This window comes from Dryobates pubescens, chromosome 22, assembly GCF_014839835.1.
Source record: "Dryobates pubescens isolate bDryPub1 chromosome 22, bDryPub1.pri, whole genome shotgun sequence".
Classification (NCBI taxonomy): Eukaryota; Metazoa; Chordata; class Aves; order Piciformes; family Picidae; genus Dryobates; species Dryobates pubescens.
Window position 1 is genome coordinate 4188833 of NC_071633.1, and position 21089 is coordinate 4209921.

The 21089-nt window shown below is 45.7% G+C and overlaps 1 protein-coding gene across 1 annotated transcript in view; it reads left to right on the forward strand.

Annotated features, from left to right (window-relative positions):
- Positions 1-231: 231 nt before the first annotated feature.
- The window catches only part of PRMT3 (protein arginine methyltransferase 3), a 60403-nt gene continuing 39545 nt past the window's right edge, over positions 232-21089 (forward strand). Inside the window, exons 1-9 of the mRNA XM_009905477.2 lie at positions 232-363; positions 992-1074; positions 1186-1235; positions 3133-3235; positions 5751-5904; positions 8623-8764; positions 12420-12485; positions 15740-15861; positions 19980-20079. Coding sequence (XP_009903779.2) covers positions 257-363; positions 992-1074; positions 1186-1235; positions 3133-3235; positions 5751-5904; positions 8623-8764; positions 12420-12485; positions 15740-15861; positions 19980-20079 — 927 coding nt within the window. The 5' untranslated portion in view covers positions 232-256. The remainder of the gene's footprint in view (positions 364-991; positions 1075-1185; positions 1236-3132; positions 3236-5750; positions 5905-8622; positions 8765-12419; positions 12486-15739; positions 15862-19979; positions 20080-21089) is intronic.

Consider the following 21089-nt stretch of genomic DNA (forward strand, 5'->3'; position numbering starts at 1 on the left):
TAGCCCTCTAGGACCGGCCCCTCCGTGGCGACGCGCGGGCGGGGCCAGCACCCGGAAGCGGCGCACGTGTAGCGGTGGCCGCGGCCATGGAGTCCCGGGCGGCGTCTGCAGGTACCCCGCTGCGGCGAGCGCCGCCTTCCTTCCTCCCCTTCCTTCTCCTTCTCTCCCCTGCTTGCCTCCTTCTTCATCGCGCTGTCAGTAACGGCCTCCTGCTGTGGGTTCTACAGGGTCCAGCGGGCTGGCAGCCGAGGAGGAGATGCCCGAGCTGTCCGATGGCGAGGACGCCTGGGAGGAGGAGGAGGAGGAGATGGAAGGGGAAGGCACCGCCGAGGACCGGCGGACCTGCTGTCTCTTTTGCGACAGGTGGGGCCGCGGTGGGTTTTCGTTGGCTCTGCGCTTCTCTCACCGGCCGAGAGGCTTCCTGGGTGCGGGAGCCCAAACTCTGCCTGCGGGAGGCGGCCGCGGCAGGGAAATAAAGACTAACTGACTTGTGACACTGCTCTGTGGCTTAGGATCGTGTGTGCGGCATCTTGAGAGCTAAAAGTCTGTTAAATCTGGACTAAAGGAGGGAGTAATAATTGTCTGTCTTGGTCCTGAATCAATATGAAAAGCTTCTTGGATTCTCTCTGTCGTCTTGTTAGTAAATAGCTCAAAAGCTTTCTTTTGATGCCGCAGATCCGGCTGGCCAGGCTGCCTCACAGATGTGTGCTGCTTAGATTTTGGGCTTAACTCTTTAAGGGCTTTTTGGAAGTTAGCAGGGCTTGTGGGCTTGTCAAACACAGGTATTGGATTGATAAGATTTTGTTGCAACGCACTTAGCAGTCGAGGGGAGTGATTCTTTGTGAATCACCTGAGTAAGCAGCTGCCTCTTCATCTTAAAGGCAAAAATGTGTTCTTTGTCTCCTAGGTCAGAACAGAGCACTTAACTCCTAACAGTGTTCCAACTGCTGAACGTGTTAGTACTGTGTATTGACTGAGTTGTTACTTGCAGGTTCTTCAGTTCTGCTGAAGATGTATTCTCCCACTGCAAAGCAGAGCATCACTTTAATGTTTGTGAAGTGATCAAGAAACATGGTAAGGTTTTGTTCCTGCTTTGTTGTAAATGATTAGCTGTGAAGTGTGTGTCGTTTCCTATAATGTAAGCTCTCTTCTAAATTTTTTGCCTTCCCCTTTCTTTCTTTTCAGGACTTGATTTTTATGGATATGTGAAACTAATAAACTTTGTTAGATTAAAGGTAAGTGTGCCACCTAGCACTTCTGTAAGCTGTCTGGAGAATGGGAAATGCTGTGCTGGCAGTTTGCCTGTTGTATTAGCTGGGAAACTTTGTATTCTGTATCTGGAAATAAGAAAGCCTAGGAATTAAAATGGCTATTGATTGGCTTACATAGGTGTGAAAAAGTTTGCATTATGAGTTCTATTGTTTCTAGAAGAGGATGTTCAGACTTGCAGTATCACATTGAGCCTGCAGTGTGCCCAGGCAGCTAAGAGGGCCAATGGCATCCTGGCCTGCATCAGGAACAGTGTGGCCAGCAGGAGCAGGGAGGTCATTCTGCCCCTGTACACTGCACTGGTTAGGCCACACCTTGAGTACTGTGTCCAGTTCTGGGCCCCTCAGTTTAGGAAGGAGGTTGACTTGCTGGAACGAGTCCAGAGAAGAGCAACAAAGTTGGTGAGGGGTTTGGAACATAAGCCCTACGAGGAGAGGCTGAGGGAGCTGGGGTTGCTTAGCCTGGAGAAGAGGAGACTCAGGGGTGACCTTATTACTCTCTACAACTACCTGAAGGGAGGTTGTAGAGAGACGGATGTTGGTCTCTTCTCCCAGGCAGCCAGTACCAGAACAAGAGGACACAGTCTCAGGCTGCGCCAGGGGAGGTTCAGGCTAGATGTTAGGAAAAAGTTCTATACAGAAAGAGTGATTGCACATTGGAATGGGCTGCCTGGGGAGGTGGTGGAGTCGCCATCACTGGAGGTTTTCAGGAGGAGTCTTGATGGGGTGCTTGGTGCCGTGGGTTAGTTGCTTGGGTGGTGTTTGATTGGTTGATGGGTTGGACGCGGTGATCTTGAAGGTCTCTTCCAACCTGGTTTATTCTATGTATTCTATGTATTGTTTTGCTCTTCTTGGCCTCTGGCTCTGCTCTGTCTCACTCCAGCAGTGGGTTCACTTCTTGATGACTGAAGTTTCTCAGTCCTTGCACATGTGTTGGTGCAAAAGAGTCTTTCCTGGGGACATGAGCTGCACTGTTAGTAAGGGCAGCACATGATCCCTTAGGTCACAGATGCTTCAATTCATCTCTGCCAAAGCAATAGCAGAATCAGGAAAGCTGATGGAAATTTTCAGTTTTAATTTAGGCCTGGGCATATTTTGTGTGTTCTCTGACTTTGAAGTATCTCCTTTGGTGGTTCCCTGAAAAATTTAGGTTCAGCTTTAATACCATCTCATGCAATTAAGCATTTTCAACTTAAATCCTCAAGTCTTAAATAATCAAACAGTTATTGAAAGCCTAACTAGCTGTGCAGGATAAGCACAGGAATGGAATCTGACCTCTCCTTTTCTCAAAGTATTAGCTGGCAGGATGCAAACAGGAGAGGCTGTGGTGCTTCTGACTCTTGTCCATACAGCACTGTTTGTGTAGACACACTTGACTCTGCTAGTATCTTGGATTTGTTGATTTGTCTTGTAAGTTCTGGGTCTGACACAGTCAAACACCTGAGTAAACTTGATTCCTGGCAGTGGTGTAATCCTACAAGCATCCTTCAGTGTCTGTCAGTCTCTTGTGCTTTGCTGCTTGTACTCAGTTCCTTGATCCTGTAGTTTCCTGGGCTTTGGGGCTGATGAGCTCATAGATGTAGTTTCATGCTGTTCTCTGGCCATCATGGTTGTATTGTCAGTGTGCTAAGGTGAGGACTTGTCAGAGCTAAGACAGAAACCAGAAGTTCATTTCTTCACTGTTAACACTGTTCCTGGTTTAAAATAACACCTTTCCCAGCCTTTGCAACACAATAAACAGGATGTTAGCAGAGTGGTTTTCATGGGTGGAAGAGCAGAGCTTTGTCTTAATTTTTTTGAGTGAGATTGGAAGGTTGGTGTTTTTATGGACATTGAGCTTATATACTTACTTCCTTCTGCCTAGAAACCAACAGGAACATACTTGAGTTCAGTCAGCAGCCCACTGCCTTGGGAAGGAGAGGAATATTTGAAACCAGAGCTGGAAGATGATCTCCTGCTTCAGTTTGGTGAGTAAATATTTTCAGTGTGACTCTACTGCATTATGGGGTAGATGTGGTATTGGCAGAGTTGGTGTTCAGTTGGCTTGTGTACATGAGAAAATGCACATGCTAGCTGAAGTAATGGCATTAAGTCATGCTCTGAAGTTTGTACCATGTGTTACAGGTTGTTGTTTTTAATGACTGAGATTTCCTTAGCCCTGCTCTGTTACCTGCATTCTCCTGCTGTGGATAGGGTGCTCATAGCAGAGATGCTGTGCATAGTGATTAAGGAGGTCAAAGAGGCACTTCACTTCCCTGGAAGACTTGTGAAGCTTTTAAAGTTTCTCAGTGTAGGTATTTAAGATCAGCTGCATTAATTAAAAAATGCATTCTATAAGTAGAATAGAATTAACCAGGTTGGAAGAGACCTTGGAGATCATTGAATCCAACCTACCAGCCAACACCATCTGATAACTAAACCATGTCTCCAAGCACCCCATCCAGTCTCTTCCTAAACACCTCCAGTGATGGAGTAAGTAATCTGCCTTCTGGAAAAGATCTTAATCCATTTTGGACCAACTCAGTGTAAGACACTGCAGCTGGAAAGAAGATTCCTGCTACTTTAGTGGTTCTAGTGATCAGTCCAATCAGCCTTTGTTCCTCTCCATGATAGTCTATCAGATGGTCTGCTTTGGTGAGGGACTTTTTAGGGTGTCAGATAATGATAGGACTAGGGGGAATGGAACAAAACTAGAAATGGGTAGATTCAGATTGGATGTTAGGAAGAAGTTCTTCCCCACAAGGGTGGTGAGACACTGGCAGAGGTTGCCCAGGGAGGTGGTGGAAGCCTCATCCCTGGAGGCGTTTGCAGGCTGGATGTGGCTGTGAGCAACCTGCTGTAGTGTGAGGTGTCCCTGCCCATGGCAGGGGGGTTAGAATTTTATGATCCTTGAGGTCCCTTCCAACTCTTAACAGTTCTGTGATTCTGTGGTCCTGACTTTTGGACTTATTTTTGCTGCCCTCTCACTTTCTTCCTGTTTAGCACTTGATGGTGCATCTTTCTTTGACCTAAACCAGGAGGTGCTTAGGGCTTGTGGAATTTTTTTTCCCATCCTTTGTGTAGTCTGGAATACAGTTTTGCTTTTTTTTAAGCAAACCCTGCTGCATAATAGCAGAGATGGTCCCATGGGCTAAATAGTCACTCTACCATTATTAAAAGGAATAGACACCTGCTTTGTTGTGGGGTTTGGAATGAAGTCTTTCCCCCACTAAGCTGGCAGTAACCCCTAACTATATCCAAAGCCACAGCAGCACCATTTTTGATGTATTAACATCTGTTGAAACCACCAGTTGAATTTACCAGGAGTTGAATGGCACCTGGTGGTGAGGCTGGGTTTTGGTAGTTACAAAGCAATATTTCATCTGGATTCATTCTGCTTAGGCTGCTTTGAGTTTTATGTGTTCATAAGCTTTCTAAAAGCCAGAGGAATTGGACTGAAATTTGTGAGTTACTGTCCAGTTAAGAAATTTTTAATGTATATACATTTTTTTGCCTTTAACAGCACTTTTGGCCTCACAGTGTAGCTGGAAAAATAGAGGCTAGGTCTGCAGTTGATTACAGAGCAAATCTGATGTATTAAATAACCAGTAATCAAACACTGGCCTCTAAAGAAGCCTGAATTCTGGATTTATTTGCTTTGTTAACTTAAAGCTTGGCTCTTGACAGTGAGAGTGGTGTGACACTGGAACAGGTTGCCCAGGGGGGTGTCCAGAGAAGGGCGACAAGGTTGGTGAGGGGCTTGGAGCACAAGCCCTATGAGGAGAGACTGAGGGAGCTGGAGTTGCTTAGCCTGGGGAGGAGGAGACTGAGGGGTGACCTTGTTGCTCTCTACAACTACCTGAAGGGGGGTTGTAGTGAGGCAGAGGTTGGTCTCTTCTCCCAGACAACCAGTACCAGAACAGAGGGCACAGTCTCAGGCTGCATCAGGGGAGGTTTAGGCTGGAGGTTAGGAGGAAGTTTTACACAGAGAGAGTGATTGCCCATTGGAATGGGCTGCCCGAGGAGGTGGTGGGGTCGCCGTCGCTGGGGGTGTTCAGGGCGAGGCTTGACAGGATGCTTGGTTCCATGGTTTAGTTGATTGGGTGGTGTAGGATGATAGGTTGGACACGATGATCTTGGAGGTCTCTTCCAACCTGGTTTATTCTATTCTATTCTATTCTCCCTGGAGGTGTTCAGGGCCAGGTTGGATGAGGCCTTGAGGGACCTGGGCTAGTGAAAGGTGTCTCTGCCTGTGGCAGGGAGGTTGGAACTAGCTGATCTTTAAGGTCCCTTCCAACCCAACCCATTCTCTGACTCTAGCATATTTTCATCTACTAAGCAGTATCTTGTTTTTCATTTAATCCTATGAAACTCAGTAATGCTTTTGGGAAACAGACTGCTCAAGTCATCTAAAGACAGAAACAGTGACACTGAGAACATACTTACGAGCTGCTGTGAAGAAACATCTGACTGTGGGGTTTTTTTCTCTCCTTGTTCCATCAGACATAGAAGATCTTTGTGAGCCTGCAAACGTTTTGCCCTGTAATGGTTTAAATGAGTCTGTGATGCTCCTTGAACAATTAAAACATGCAGAACACAGAGCAAGACTTGCAGAAGCAGCCTTGGCTAGAGCACAAGATGATCTACAGAAAATGAAGTAAGGTTTCAAACTGAAGTTCTAGGCTTCTTTTTATTTGATGTGGTTTAGGTGAGATGAGATACTCATGTTCAAAGGCAATAGAAATTCCAAGAAGTATTAGAATGTAACTGAAGTAACAGTCATGACTTGTGTTGGGACTGTAGGTTTGACTTCTATAAGCACATGGCCCAGAAACATGAATTTTGCTTCAGACCATTCTTTGGTTTTCAGACTTTTTTTCCCTTAGTCTTTTAGAGATGAAGTTAAGCACTGATGATGCCCTAGGCCTTGCAGCCTGTCTTCGTAGGAGGGATGTTCAAGTCTCCCAATCATCCTCCTTGTGCTCAGTTGGACTCTCTCTAGCAGAACCCTGCCACTCTTGAAGCCCAAAACTGGACTCAGTATTCCAGGTGTGGCCTTACCAGGGCAGAGTAGAGGGGGAGGAGAGCCTCCCTAGACCTGCTGATCACACTTTTCTTGCTGCAGCCCAGGAGGCTGTTGGCCCCCTTGGCCACAAGGGCACATTGCTGTCCCACACAGAACTTGCTGTCCACCAGGACTCCAAGGTCTTTCTCCATGGAGCTGCTTTCCAGCAGGATGACCTCTAGTCTGTACTGGTGCCTGGTGTTATTCCTCCCCAGGTGCAGGACTCTGTGCTTGTCCTTTTGAACTTCATGAGGTTCCCCTTTGTCCACCTCTGAGCCTGTCCAGATCTCACTGGATAGCACCACAGCCTGACAGGGGTGTCAGCCACCCCTCTAGTTTCCTATCATCAGCAAACTTGCTGAGAGTCCACTCAATCCCCACATCTAGGTTATTGATGAAGATACTGAACAAAACTGGACCCAGTACTGATCCCTGGGGTCCTTACTTTTTTTTCTTAATTAAAAAGTCAGGAGCACAAGTTCAGCCTCAAGATGTTACTTGGTGCTTGTATTACATACATAGGCTGGAGGAACTGTTGGCTGAATCCTTTTTAAAGACATCTGCATTTAAGAGTGGGTTTAAATCTTAGAGCAGGCTGATTGTGCTTAATCATATGTCACAGAATCTCTTGTTTTGCAGGCTTAGGGTTTTGTCATCTTGTTCTTTACTTAAAAGTAAGGAGAATGCAAACTGCCATGGCAAAGAGCAGTATTAAAAACAAGATCCAGACTGTGCCTGCATGTCAGCAGAAGTAGGAAGTTTCAGATAGTGGTAAAGCTTTAATACAAGCTCCCTTGCCACTTTCTCTTCTCTATCCAAGCTAGTTTAGCAGGGAAGTATGTGATGCATCAGGACTGAACTGGTACTTTTGGGTTTGTTGCTCTCTAAGGGTGGCACTGGTAATGAGATGTTAAATGTAGCTACTATACATTAAGCTCCTGTTTAGGAAAGTGAGCTTTGGAATGGTCTGGGCTGCAAGTTTTCTTGATGTTGGCCTTGTAGAGCTTGGGGGAACATTGTTTGGCTGAAGCATGTTTGCTTTTTCAGTTCATTGTAGGTATAGTATGAGCTGTTTGCTTGTCAACTCTTAATTGTGTTTTCATGGTAAAGCTCTCAACTTGTGTGTTTTGTCATCAAAACTGCTGTGATAAATGAGCATGCATATCAGGGAGGAGGAAAAATAAGCAGCATGAAATCAAAGTAATAAATTGAATTTAAGCCCTGGTATGTGAGCAGACAGTGAGCTTGCAGCCTAGAAGGCCAGTCACATCTTAGGCTGCTTCAAAAGCAGCATTCCCAGCAGATCTGGAGAGGTGATTCTGCCACTTTGCTCTGGTGAGACCTCACCTGGAGTACTGTGTACAGGTCTGGAGCCCTCAGTATAGGAAGGACATGGACCTGATGGAGAGGATCCAGAGGAGGGCCATGAAAATGGTCAGGGGGTGGGAGCAGCTCTGCTACAAGGACAGACTGAGGGAGCTGGGGGTGTGCAGCCTGGAGAAGAGGAGGCTCTGGGGAGACTTAAGAGCAGCCTTCCAGTACCTGATGGGGGCTACAGGAAGGAAGAGACTGTTTGCAAAGGCCTGCAGTGACAGGACAAGAGACAATGGCTTCAAACTAGAGAAGAGCAGATTTAGAATGGATATTAGGAACAAGTTCTTTACTATGGGGGTGGTAGAACACTGGAACAGGTTGCCCAGGGAAGTGGTTGAGGCTCCTTCCCTGGAGATATTCAAGGTGAGGCTTGACAAAGCCCTGGGCAACCTGATCTAGTTGGAGGTGTCCCTGCTGACTGCAGGGAGATTGGACTGGATGAGCTTTGGAGGTCCTTTCTTGCCCAGACTGTTCTATGATTCTCTCTTTCCACCCAAAAGCTTTACTTTTGAAGTGCTTCCAACCCTCCCCTAGTCCTGCAGTGGTGCATTGGTCGTAGTTTCTGTGCTGCTGCGCTGAGGCTGTCTCTGTGTTACACAGCCTAAACCACGTCTCGTTCTCACCACTGTGGTGCTGGCTTTTGTCCTAGGGAGTGCAAAAGAGATAATTCCTCCTTCAGAATAGAAATGAAGTCCCCGGGTTTTTGCTGCTGCTCTTTGCGGGCCCTCGCCGGAGGGTGCCGGCTGGAGCGCGGTGGTGCAGTGGGCCGGAGGAGCCGGCAGGGGGAGCTGGTGCACACCTCACGCTGGTGCCATTGTTGCCGGAGCTCCGCTGCAGCCTGGATGCCTTCTCTCCAGCCCCTTCTCCCCCCTCACCCCCTGCTCTCCGTGGTCTCCCGTAAACGTGTTTCAAGGGTGTATTTCAAACCGATTGCAGACTATTTGCCCAGGATTTTGTGCTGAAGGCAGACGTGGGGAGCAGCTCGTCATCCAGCGCCATTGCAGACCTTCAGGAGGATGAGGATGGTGTTTACTTCAGCTCCTACGGGCATTATGGGATACACGAGGAGATGCTAAAGGTTAGAAAGTCATCTCGACTGCGTCTTAGTAGGACTGAAGAGAAAAGATGGAACTAAGTGGGCTGTGGGCCCATAAATATACTGCAGAGCAGCTGCATTTTTAACCCTTTCTGTACGTGACATTTTTTTCCCCCTAGGAGATGGGTTAGGAGAGCTTTTTGTCAGCTTTATTTACATCATGGGAAGCACGAGGAACATGAAATCATTTCTAGATAGGCTTGAAGATATATTGCAGCATCTGTACCACAGCCTTACCTTGCCAAAAGCAGCGTTTTCCCTGGTGCTGAAAAGATAAAGGGCAAAACATGGCACAGACAGTGAATATTTTCCTTTAGTTTGTTTTCTGAACAACTGGAATTTGCCATACTGTGGTTTTCCTTTTGCACTAGGTACACTGAAGTTATTTGTGCATAGTTCAGGGTATTGGTAACATGACATTGAACAGCTAGAAAAATCATGTACACCTTGTAGATGGTAAAGGTGAAAGGAAAAAGATCCATGCTTTGAACTCTTGAAAAGCAGAACTGTGTCTGCCCTCTTAACTTCTGAATAAACACAAACCCCAACAACTTACAATTGGCCTGGAAATCAAAGTCTCCTAATGCTTCCTAGAAAGTATCATAGCTGTGAAAGACACAAACATTTTTGTTATTCTAAGATAAAGGTAGAACACAGAGTTATGAAGTGACTTAGTCTGTGCAGGAAGCACATAGAGTTTCCTGATTTGGAAATCATTTAATGGCCCCTGTGTAGAAATGCATGTGAATGGGTGTTGAAAAATAGCATGGGGGTGCAAAAAAATAGGATGTGTGTGAGGTTAATTTTAAAGGAAGGGGCCAGGTTTTCCAGAAGCACAGAGATGCCTGCAGAGGAATGTACAGTGAAAGATGATTTTACTCTTGAAGACAAATAAAAATGCTAGAAGCTTGGTTCTGCAGTTGTGTAAAGATGTCATTAGAGATGTCAGAGGCTATAGGATGAGGAAGCTTTTCTCTTTACCAATTTGATTAGCAAAATCACACAGCTCTGCACAAGGCAATTGGTCCAAAATTGTCTTTTCTTGGTTTGAGGGCATGTTTGTCGGAGTGTTTTTAGGAAGGCTTTGGACTTGGCTAAATGTAGGAAACCAGTTACTTTTTATCCCATGTGCACTGAATTTTTTCTCCTGTGTGCTAGCAAATGAAATTATTTTTCATCCCTGCCTTTTTCTTTGTTTTTCCTTATTTATATAATTTAGTTTTGTTTTCCTTAAGCCTGGTAGTGGTTGGATGAAGTTTCCAATTTGTGAGCTTTGCTGCAGGTGCTTCAGAGGTGAGGCAAGAGAGCTGTTACTTTACACTGGCCAAATGGTTCACATTTCCCTTGCTGCCTTTGCTTCCTCAAGAATTTCTTGCCTGTCATCTTAATAAACATCCCCACCATTTCTCATTTAAAACCAAGCAAACAAAAGCATGAGGTTGAAATGGGAAGTGGGAGAATGGGATTGATGAATAGAGGGACCTGAAGTGAATGACAGCGCTTTACTCGGGCAGCCGTGCATGGGGTGGCGACGGCAGCTGGAACTGCATCGATTGAGTTGGGGCAGTGCTGAGGCAGTGTGAGTGGGCAGGGTGTAGGGCTGAGAGCTTTCCAGCTGACTGCCTTCTCGATTGATGCTGAACATTCTGATTTTTATTTGATTTTTTTTTTGGTTACTTCAGCAAATTTTGTCATACACTGCAATGGAGGGGAAGGACTAAAAATAGTTCCTCTAACGTCATAGGTAAACCAGCATGGGTTTAAAAGGATCTCTCTCCCCTTTTTTCATCTTAATGATGTATCAGTTTAAAAGTACAATTCTTCTAGAACCATCACTGTCTCTTTGGGTCTCATGTGTGTGGTTGAATTTAATTGAAGCATGGGCTTGTAGGATTTTCAAGCCTCAGAACAGTTTTTGCCTCTGGAATTTTTATGAACCTCTTCATGGTTCTCAGTCTCTGCTTTTGATCTTATTCTAATAAAAGAGATTTTGTTCCTGGAGAAAAAAATGCTGTTAGTTACTCTATTGTTGCTGTTAGTTACTCTATTGTTGCTGTTAGTTACTCTATTGTTGCTGTTAGTTACTCTATTGTTGCTGTTAGTTACTCTATTGTTGCAGTATCAGGTTGGAAGAGACCCTGAGGATCACCGAGTCCAACCTGTCACCACAGACCTCATGACTAGACCATGGCACCAAGTGCCACATCCAATCCGCTCTTGAACACCTCCAGGGATGGTGACTCCACCACCTCCCTGGGCAGCACATTCCAATGACAAATGACTCTCTCAGTGAAGAACTTTCTCCTCACCTCGAGCCTAAACCTCCCCTGGCTCAATTTGAGACTGTGTCCTCTTGTTCTGGTGCTGGTTGCCTGGGAGACAGTCCAACCCCTTCCTGGCTACAACCACCTTTCAGGTAGTTGTAGAGGGCAATGAGGTCTCCCCTGAGCCTCCTCTTCTCCAGGCTAAGCAACCCCAGCTCCCTCAGCCTCTCCTCATAAGGCTGTGCTCAAGGCCTCTCCCCAGCCTCGTTGCCCTTCTCTGGACATGTTCAAGTGTCTCAATGTCCTTCCTAAACTGAGGGGCCCAGAACTGTTAGTTACTCTGTTGTTTATAAAAATCTCTTACCTGCCATAGTAGGAAAATAGCAATTTAAATATACACAGTGGGATTTTATACTTCAGTGTTATTTATAGGCTTGACTGTGCTAGATAAAAATCACTTCATTTTTCTTTTGCTTTGTTCTGACACTTGAACTGCAACAGCAATTCCAAACCCTATACTTGGCTGTCAGCTTGTGTACCTGCTGATGCATGTTAAGAGAATCAGTGTTTTGATAGCTTACCTTGCTGGTAGTTGTAGCTATGCTGCTAGCTCTCATACACTAATATGCTACAAATATTTAGTTACATGCTAGAAAACATTCCAGCTTCTCAGGTCATGTTCTATTATAGTTGAGTTTGTGTGTTTATTTTACTGGGCTTGGACAGCATGGCCTCTGCAGCTTCATGTTCAGGAGGAGACTTGCTAGGGTGCTTGGTGCCATGGTTTAGTTGATTAGGTGGTGTTGGATGATAGGTTGGACATGATGATCTTGAAGGTCTCTTCCAACCTGGTTTATTCTATCCTATCCTATTCTATCCTATCCTATTCAGTTAGTAGCTTGTCATCAGATTTGCATGCCTGCAGTGTGTTCAGAAATAGAAAAGGTTCATCTGATCCATAACTCTCTTTTGAAGCAATCTGTGTGTCACAGCAGTGGCAGAAAACAAAATGGCCCAAACATGTCTATAGGCTTGTGGCTCAAATTTTTACCATTGTCAGGTAAAGCTGGTGCAGCATTGCCACTCTGTTCCTGGAAAGGGGTGTTAAGAGCTTGGAAACATCCAACTGCAGCAGGTCAGGGAGCTGTAAGCTGATTTCTTTGCGCTCCGGAGGCTCAGCTGACTTCATGTGCAAAGACGAAGTCTCCAGAGATTATTGCATGGGAAGTGTTGTGACTGCAGAGCCTTTGTAAGTGCAGTAGCCACACAATGTCTGTAGGCCAAGTTAAAAAGTGAATCTTCATCCATTTTTGGAACAATGTGCTGTACCTCAACAGAAGAAAATGACCAGGTGTTTATTCTTAAAATCGTAGGATAAAGTGCGCACAGAAAGCTATCGAGACTTCATCTATCAAAACCCACAGATCTTCAAGGACAAGGTAGGTAAAACAGCTCAGAAAATGCAATCATTTCTCTGCTGCATTTCCCCCCCCCCCCCGCCCTCCAGTGGTAGAAATCCTTCAGGTTGGCTACTTGGTAGCTTTGGGAATGGAGAATCGCAGTGACAAGGCTTGATTTAACGTGCTCCGGCTTTATTGAGGTGGTGGAGTGCTGCTGAACTGCTGGAGGGTGCAAAGTGCTGATAACAGAAGTGCTGATCACTGTTGCCACTGTTCTGTGTGCCATGTCAGGATGGTCATTAATTATGTTGGAGGGGTTAAGTTGAGCCTTCCTTGTCTATTCTGTTAAGCAGAATCTGTCTTAGACGGCCCCTTTACTGGGATTTAAGGGCATTTCAGTTTGTGCCTGGTACAGTAAAAACATCCTAGAAGCACTGTGTGATTAGAACTGGCCAAGAATTCAGACACAGCTGATGGATTGTTGTTTAGACTCTCCAGACTGGGTTGTTAAGAGACTTGAACCTGGGAATTGGTAATGTCACTTGCAGTGAGGAGAGATTGCGCTGACTTCAAAGAATGGTTTAGGCTGGAAGGGACTTTGAAGATCATCTCCAGTTCCAACATCCCTGCCATGGGCAGGGACACCTGCCACCAGCCCAGCTCATGCTTGCACCAGTGCCTTTGACAGTGTGGGAGATGGGGTGACAGTCCTGATTGTGGTACTCAGGTGTAACTCCTGATTTCTCTTGTTCACAGGCTTTTAAGTTAAGGTTCATAGAATTCATACAATGGTTTCAGTTGGAAGGGACCTTGAAGACCATCTAGTTCCAACCCCCCTGCCATGGACAGGGGGGTTGGACATGTAACCTTCCACCAGCCCAGGTTGCTCAAGGCCTCATCTAACCTGGCCTTGAACCCCCCCAGGGAGGGGGCATCCACAGCCTCCCTGGGCAACCTGTTCCAGTGTCTCACCACCCTCACTGTCAAGAATTTCTTTAATCTCCAGTCTAAATCTGCCCTCAAACTTAAAGGCATTGCCCCTTGTCATAGAATCATAGAATCAAGAAGGTTGGAAAAGACCTCAAAGATTATCAAGTCCAACCTGTCACCCAAGACCTCATGACTATTAAACCATGACTTCAAGTGCCACATCCAGTCCCTTTTTGAACACCTTCAGGGACTTATCACTACAAACCCTTGTCCAAAGTCCCTTCCCACTCAAAGTTCATTGATAGAATTGATGTAATTGGCCACATTACCAGACCTCCTGTGGTTCTGAATTTGAAGTAATTTTTTTCCCCCTGTTACAGCAAGCAGAATATCATTTTTGATTAGACTGCAGAGAAGGATGTGGTGCTGCACTGTGTTATGGTATAGTCAAATTGCCGGGCCAGCTACTCCAGATCTCTGGTGAGAGTCCATATGTGATCACGGCAAGAATACTTCAGCTGCAGACCCTTGTCCTTAGGCTAATTGGTGATCATTCTGCTTGTCTTTCCCCTCCTCAGATGTGTTCCAGCTTGTATATTTTCTCTCCTGTGCCTTTTTCTCCACCCTTATCCCCTGCCTAAGGCTAGATGAGTTCCATCTGGGTTTTTAAGTGACCAGGGCAGCTGTCCAAAGTGGTGTCTGTTTTGATTTTTTTCCAATTTGTGGTGATTGCTCTCTTTCATGCAACTGTGCATCAAGATCATTCTTTCACAGAGGTTTATTCCTGGCTCTGACTTGCAGCTTTCATGGCTCAGCTCTTTTGTTAACTGCCATGGGCAGAGCGTTAGAATAGATGATGGTGGTGGGTGTGAGATTTCAGCTGCTGCAGGAACATTGATTTTTGGGTTTGGTTTTTTTGTTTGTTGCCTTTTTTACTTCTTATTCAGAAGACTTCAGCCTAGAGATTCCTGTAGCCATGACATAGTTACATGTAACCTGTGAATGAGTTGTGGAATTGACACCTACTGGAGTATTACGTGATAGGGGTCCTGCTTCCCAGTACGCCCCAGCAGAGCTCAGACTGTGCTGCTGAGGATAACTGGCTGTTTTCATTCATGCTGGCTTCAGAGTCATTGTTCTGTATCCCTCATCAGAAGGCAGAGAATTGTCTACAAGGGAAGGCAGTCAGCCCTGTTGTGCAGAGCATGGAAGTATTTGCTTTGATGCCGTTTGTCAGGTGAAGTTTAAAAGCACAGCTGTGAGGTTTTTGCTCTGCCAAAGCAAGAATGCTCAACAGCTCATAAGCTGGAAGGTTTGTCAGTAAGGTTGCATTGTTGCCTTGAAATGTTTTATAAACTGAGATTGTCATTCTCAAGTGTGGGCTTGGTCCCAGAGTGATTTAATGATGCCTTTGGAAAAAAATATTCACAGAATGTTAGGGGTTGGAAGGGGCCTTGAAGGGAAGGATAGGATAGGATAGGATAGGATAGGATAGGATAGGATAGGATAGGATAAACCAGGTTGGAAGAGACCTTCAAGATAATTGAGCCAAACCTATTATCCAACACCATGTAACCAAGCACCCCATCAAGTCTTCTCCTAAACATCTCCTATGATGCTGACTCCACCTCCTCCCTGGGCAGTGCATTCCAATGGGCAATCACTCTCTCTCTGTAGAATTTCTTCCTATAACATCCAGTCTGAACCTCCCCTGGCACAGCTTGAGACTGTGTCCTCTTGTTCTGGTGCTGGTTGCCTGGGAGAAGAGACCAGCCCCCACCTGTCTACAACCTCACTTCAGGTAGTTGTAGAGAGCAAGGAGGTCTCCCCTGAGCCTCCTCTTCTCCAGGCTAATCAAGCTCAGCTCCCTCAGCCTCTCCTCACAGGGCTGTGTTCCAAACCCCTCCCCAGCTTTGTTGCCCTCCTCTGGACACCTTCCAGCATCTCAACATCTTTCCTAAACTAAGGGGCCCAGAACTGGACACAGGACTCAAGGTGTGGCCTAACCAGTGCAGGATGATTTACCGAAGATAATGTCATGGAAGTTTGAGCACCATGTTCAATTTTGGGGCACTTACTACAAGAAAGACATTCAGGTGCTGGAGCAGGTCCAGATAAGGACCACAAAGCTGGTGAAAGATCTGGAAAATGGATGTTATGAGCTAGTTTGCTTCATTGTCTGTCTGTAAAAGGTAGTAGGCAGTGCAGAGAGAGAACTGCAGTTTGACTTGCATATGTCTGATTCCAATGATGTCTTGGTGTTACTGTTGGAATATGGTGTCTCACTGACGGAGAGGGATGTGTAGAAAAATTGTAGCAAGGGAGATGAGAAGTTTATTTTTACCTCCATTCGTTTGTTCCAGGTGGTTTTGGACGTTGGCTGTGGAACTGGAATACTCTCCATGTTTGCTGCCAGAGCAGGTGCAAAGAAAGTGATTGGAGTGGACCAATCTGAAATTATCTATCAAGCCATGGACATTGTTAGGTAGGAAATGTGAATACTTCTGTAAAAGCTTACTGACATGCTGGTATGAGTTCCTGATCACCTAGCACTCGCTGTGTGTTGGCACATCAACCCACCATCTAAACCCACTTTTGCTGCAGGAGCATACTGCTGACTTATGTCCAGCTGGTTCACCAGCTGGCCCCTTGTCAGGACAGGGTGAGGAACAGCATGCAGAGCTGATTTCTGACCAGCAGGAGCCAGCCTGTACTGTTTCGTGGGGTCATTCCAGCCAAAGTGTAGGTCTTTACCTTTACTGGATCTCTGATGTTCCTCTCAGCCCATATCTGCCTTCTGAGGTCCCTCTAAACAGCAGCCCTACCCTCTAGCTTATCAGCTGCTCCCCCCTAATTCAGCATCATCCACAGACTTGCTGAGAGTTTATTCCATCCCATGAGGTCACTAATAAAGGTGTTAATTAGTATCAGGACTATCACTGAACCTTGAGGAAAACCTCTGATACCCAGCTACCTGTTAGACTTGGTAGTCCTCCTTTCACCTCTTCAAAGCTCATGGTCTAGACAGCTTCCCACCCATCTAATGGTTCATTTATCCACTCCACATTTTGGCAATATACTTTATGGAGGGTATTAAGGGAGACTGTGAGTGTATGAAGCAATGGCATCTGAACAGTTGAAAAGGATTTCCTAGCCTGAAGGAGGAGAAAAGTGAATGTAAATGTGGACTGTTGCTAGCTGAGGTGAGTAGGTTTTCATGTTTTGACTGTTCTTGCAAAAGCAACTGTGAAAAAGAAAACCCAGGAAGGTACTAAGAAATCTGGGAGTGACAGTTTTTATGCAAGCATAAGTCAGGCAAAATTAAGGTTGTCTAGGCAGAATTTTTAGGTTAGATGCCACTTCACACACTGGAGATGCAACACTGCTCACTTGGCTGCTGTAAAATTACTCTGCTAAAGAGATGCCTGTTGAAGAAAAGCACTGTGTTAAGCATTAGGTGCAGCTGAAAAGCTTTTATGGTACAAAACCCTGTTCTGTAAAGAGGATTTTTCCCAGGAGTCCTTGACATCTTCAGAGTAGTTACAAATATGAAGTAGTGTTCTCTTGCTAATGCACCAGATGACAAACTTGGGATTGCTTATATCTTTCAACAAGTGCAGGAAAAAGTCCTTTATGTCTGATTTACACCTAGAGGAGGATAGAACTATCAGCCAACACATTGCCTTTGGTGAGGAGAAGGGAAGGCCTTTAAGAGAAAGAATGAAACAAAACTCTTAAGAGTGATGAACTGCCACTTGGAGTACACAGTGAACCAGCAGTAAGGCCACACGTTTGTAGTTACCTCCTGCTATAAAAGCTTCGATTTGCGTTCGAGTCTTCAGCTGACACCAAAACAATCTGTATTTGTCTTGTTAAACCTCCTTGTCCTAAAGGAATATAGCTGACCAACTGAACAACTCTCTGCAGCTTAAACCCAACTGCAGCAGTGTGCAGCCACCTGTGGTTCTGGTGTGTGCTCACGAGCTTTTGTCTCTCCCAAGATCTGAGTTGCTTTCTGTTATGCTAATTACTGGAAGCAGTGCAACCCACCTGTGTAAGTAAGGTGGAATAAGTGGCCTGAGCAGCATGATTCTCCTCCAGGGTTCCACTGTGAACTTACTCTTCACTAAATGTTTGCCTCTTACTGTCAATAGCTGCCCATAAAGTTTCTAGTGCAGTGAACAACTTGACTTTGTCATTCATCATTATTATGCTAGACTAGAAAGTTGAAGCATACTTCCTAAAGAGCATTTCAGCAGCTTTCCCTGCAGTGTGTAAACTATCCTGGTTTGTCTGAGGTTTTTCTACCTTACAATTAGAATCACAGAGTTGTCAGGGTTGGAAGGGACCTCAAGGATCATCCAGTTCCCCTGCCATGGGCAGGGACACCTCACAGTAGATCAGGTTGCCCACAGCCACATCCAGCCTGGCTTTAAAAACCTCCAGGGATGAGGCTTCTACCACTTCCTTGGGCAGCCTGTGCCAGTGTCTCACCACCCTCATGGGGAAGAGCTTCTTTCTAACATCCAATCTGATTCTACCCATTTCTAGTTTTGTTCCATTCCCCCCAGTCCTATCACTCCCTGACATCATAAAAAGTTCCTCCCCAGATTTCTTGTAGCCCCCTTCAGATACTGGAAGGCCACAATTAGGTCTCCTCAGAGCCTGCTCTTCTGCAGACTGAACAACCCCAACTCCCTCAGTCTGTCCTCATAGCAGAGCAGCTCCAGCCCTCTGCTCATCCTCGTGGCTCCAGCCCTCTGCTCATCCTCTGGACCCCTTCCAGCACCTCCAGATCCTTCCTGTAATAGGGGTTCCAGAGCTGGACACAGTACTCCAGGTGGGGTCTCAGCAGAGCAGAGGGGCAGAATCCCCTCCCTCAACCTGCTGGATATGCAGCTGTGTAATGAATTAGTCATTTTTCCTCTTTCATTTTAAATCATGTCCTTTTATTTGGTCATTAAGGAAGTTATCCTTAGATCTCTCTTTGTCCTCCTTAAAACACTGTTGTGAGTGATAGCTCTTTAGCATTTCATTTCTCACTTTGAACTTCTGGTTTTACTTCTGTTTACAGCATTAAATATGCTAATCATGATGAACTGCTACTCTTCCAACTGAAGACTGTTGTGTGTATTTAATTGATCTTTCCAGCAGCCCACATGTTCAAGTAGCCCTTTGACCCTTTCCTTTCTGTCTCTTCATTCTGATCATTCTGCCATTGTGTTTTAGATTGCATTTTTAATGTGATCCTGGTCTGCAATGAAAGCCAGACTGAATGTGAGAGTAAGATATCAGGCAAAGGGAGGGAAGGGGCAGAGATAAGAACTGCAGTGGAAAGATAAATTTGGTTTTGATGGGTGGGAATACTCTTCTGCCCTCTGTCAGCATAACCACTCTATGTGATAATGGTAAGTGCAAGCAAGACTAAAGAGAAGGAAAAATAAGTGTCAAGAATGTATGCACTTGGTGATTTCACTGTCATGCAGTTGTTGTCACAAAACCTTTAGAATAGAAGAGAATAAACCAGGTTGGAAGACACCTTCAAGATCATCACATCCAACTCATCATCCAACACCACCTAATCAACTAAACCAAGCACCCTATCAAGTCTCCTCCTAAACGCCTCCAACGATGGTGACTCCACCACCTCCCCAGGCAGCACATTCCAATGGGCAATCACTCTCTCTGTGTAGAATTTCTTCCTAACATTCAGTCTGGACCTCCCCTGGTGCAGCTTGAGATTGTGTCCTCTTGTTCTGGTGCTGGTTGCCTGGGAGAAGAGACCAGCCCCCACCTGGCTACAACCTCCCTTCAGGTAGTTGTAGACAGCAAGAAGGTCTCCCCTGAGCCTCCTCTTCTCCAGGCTAAGCAACCCCAGCTCCCTCAGCCTCTCTTCATAGGGCTTGTATTCCAAGCCCCTCACCAACTTTGTTACCCTTAGTCACATCCAGTGCCTTCCTCCTTACATACAGGATGGTTGTACCATTACTTACATACAAGGTAATCCCTGAGTACTGCAGCTGCTAGACACTGCAGATGATGTTGGCCAGAATCACAGCAGGAAGGATGCCTTCATTGTGGAACAATTCCAGTCCTGATCTAGAGGGAATGTTTATGCTCAGTGACTTTGCAGCTAGTTTTGTGAAATAAAAGAAAAAAAGGAACTTTGTGCAAAACAGCTCTGTGAGGAAGTTAATTTCCACTGCTGTCCTGCTGTGATGAGTGGGCTCTAATCACTCATGCTACAGGGTCAGAGAAGGAGAGCTAGGAGCAAGCAACTCCAAGTCAAAAGGAGTGTCCTTTCAAATTGTCCTCTTCTCTGTTTCCCTAGTTGCTGAAGCTTAACAGGTTTGCATGCACAGCATGTTGGAGGGATACAGATCTACTGTCTGCCATCCTTGTCTGGCACCTGATCTGCTGCAATTTTTGGCTCTTAAAAAAAAGCATTCCCTCTGCAACATGAGAAGAGGGATATTACATTTTAATGCTTCCTTGATTAGAAAGTTATTGGGGGCAGAACTATAAAACACAAGATATCAGTAAATCTCTCTTGACAGCAGAAATTGGACATAAAAACTAATTTGCTTTTGTTGTGGCTTACAGATTAAATAAACTTGAAGACATAATTACATTAGTCAAAGGAAGAATTGAAGAAGTAGATCTGCCTTTGGAGAAAGTGGATGTAATTGTATCTGAATGGATGGTAAGGTGCATGAATGTTCTTTTCAAGGCATAGTTATTTTCCTTTAAAAAAAAACCAAAACAGTTGTTTAAGTTGAAAAATGATCTTTAAGGAATTCTATTTCAACCAAAATTCTGTCATGGTCATGCTTGCACCAGTGCCTTTGACAGTGTGGGAGATGGGGTGACAGTCCTGGTTGTGGTACTCAGGTGTAACTCCTCATTCCTCTTGTTCACAGGCTTTTAAGTTAAGGTTCATAGAATTCATACAATGGTTTTAGTTGGAAGGGACCTTGAAGATCATCTAGTTCCACCCCCTCCTGCCATGGCCAGGGATACCTCCCACCAACCCAAATTGCTCAAGGCTTCATCCAGCCTGGCCTTGAACACCTCCAGAGAGGGGGGATCCACAGCCTCCCTGGGCAACCTGTTCCAGTGTCTCACCACCCTCACTGTGAAGAGTTTCTTCCTAATCTCCAGTCTAAATCTGCCCTCCTCAAGCCATTGCCCCTTATCCTGTCACTCCAAGCCTTTATACAAAGTCCCTCCCAAGATCTCCTGCATCCCCCTTCAGGTACTGGAAGGCTACTCTAAGGTCTCTTCAAGAGCCTTCCTTTCTCCAGGCTGAAAGCCCCAACTCTCGCAGCCTGTTCACACAGGGGAGGTTCTCCAGCCCTCTCATCATCGTGGTGGACTTCTAGCTATGCTCCAGCAAATCCATGTCCCTCTTATGCTGGGGACACCACAACTGGAGGCAGTGCTGCAGGTGAGGATCATCTCCCTGTCCTGCTGTTCTCTGCTTTGGATGCAGGCCAGCACATGGCTGCCTGCTGGGCTGCAAGCAACCATTGCCACCTTATGTATAGTTTATCACCATCTGACATTCCCAAGTCCTCCTTGAGACTGCTCTAGAGCCACTTCTCACTCAGCTTCTATTTGTGATGGGTTCTCTACAGCTGTGCAGGCTGGGTACAGCATTAAGTTGCTGTTATGTAGTGAGTGCATAGATCTGCTGAGCTACTCTGTTGCAAG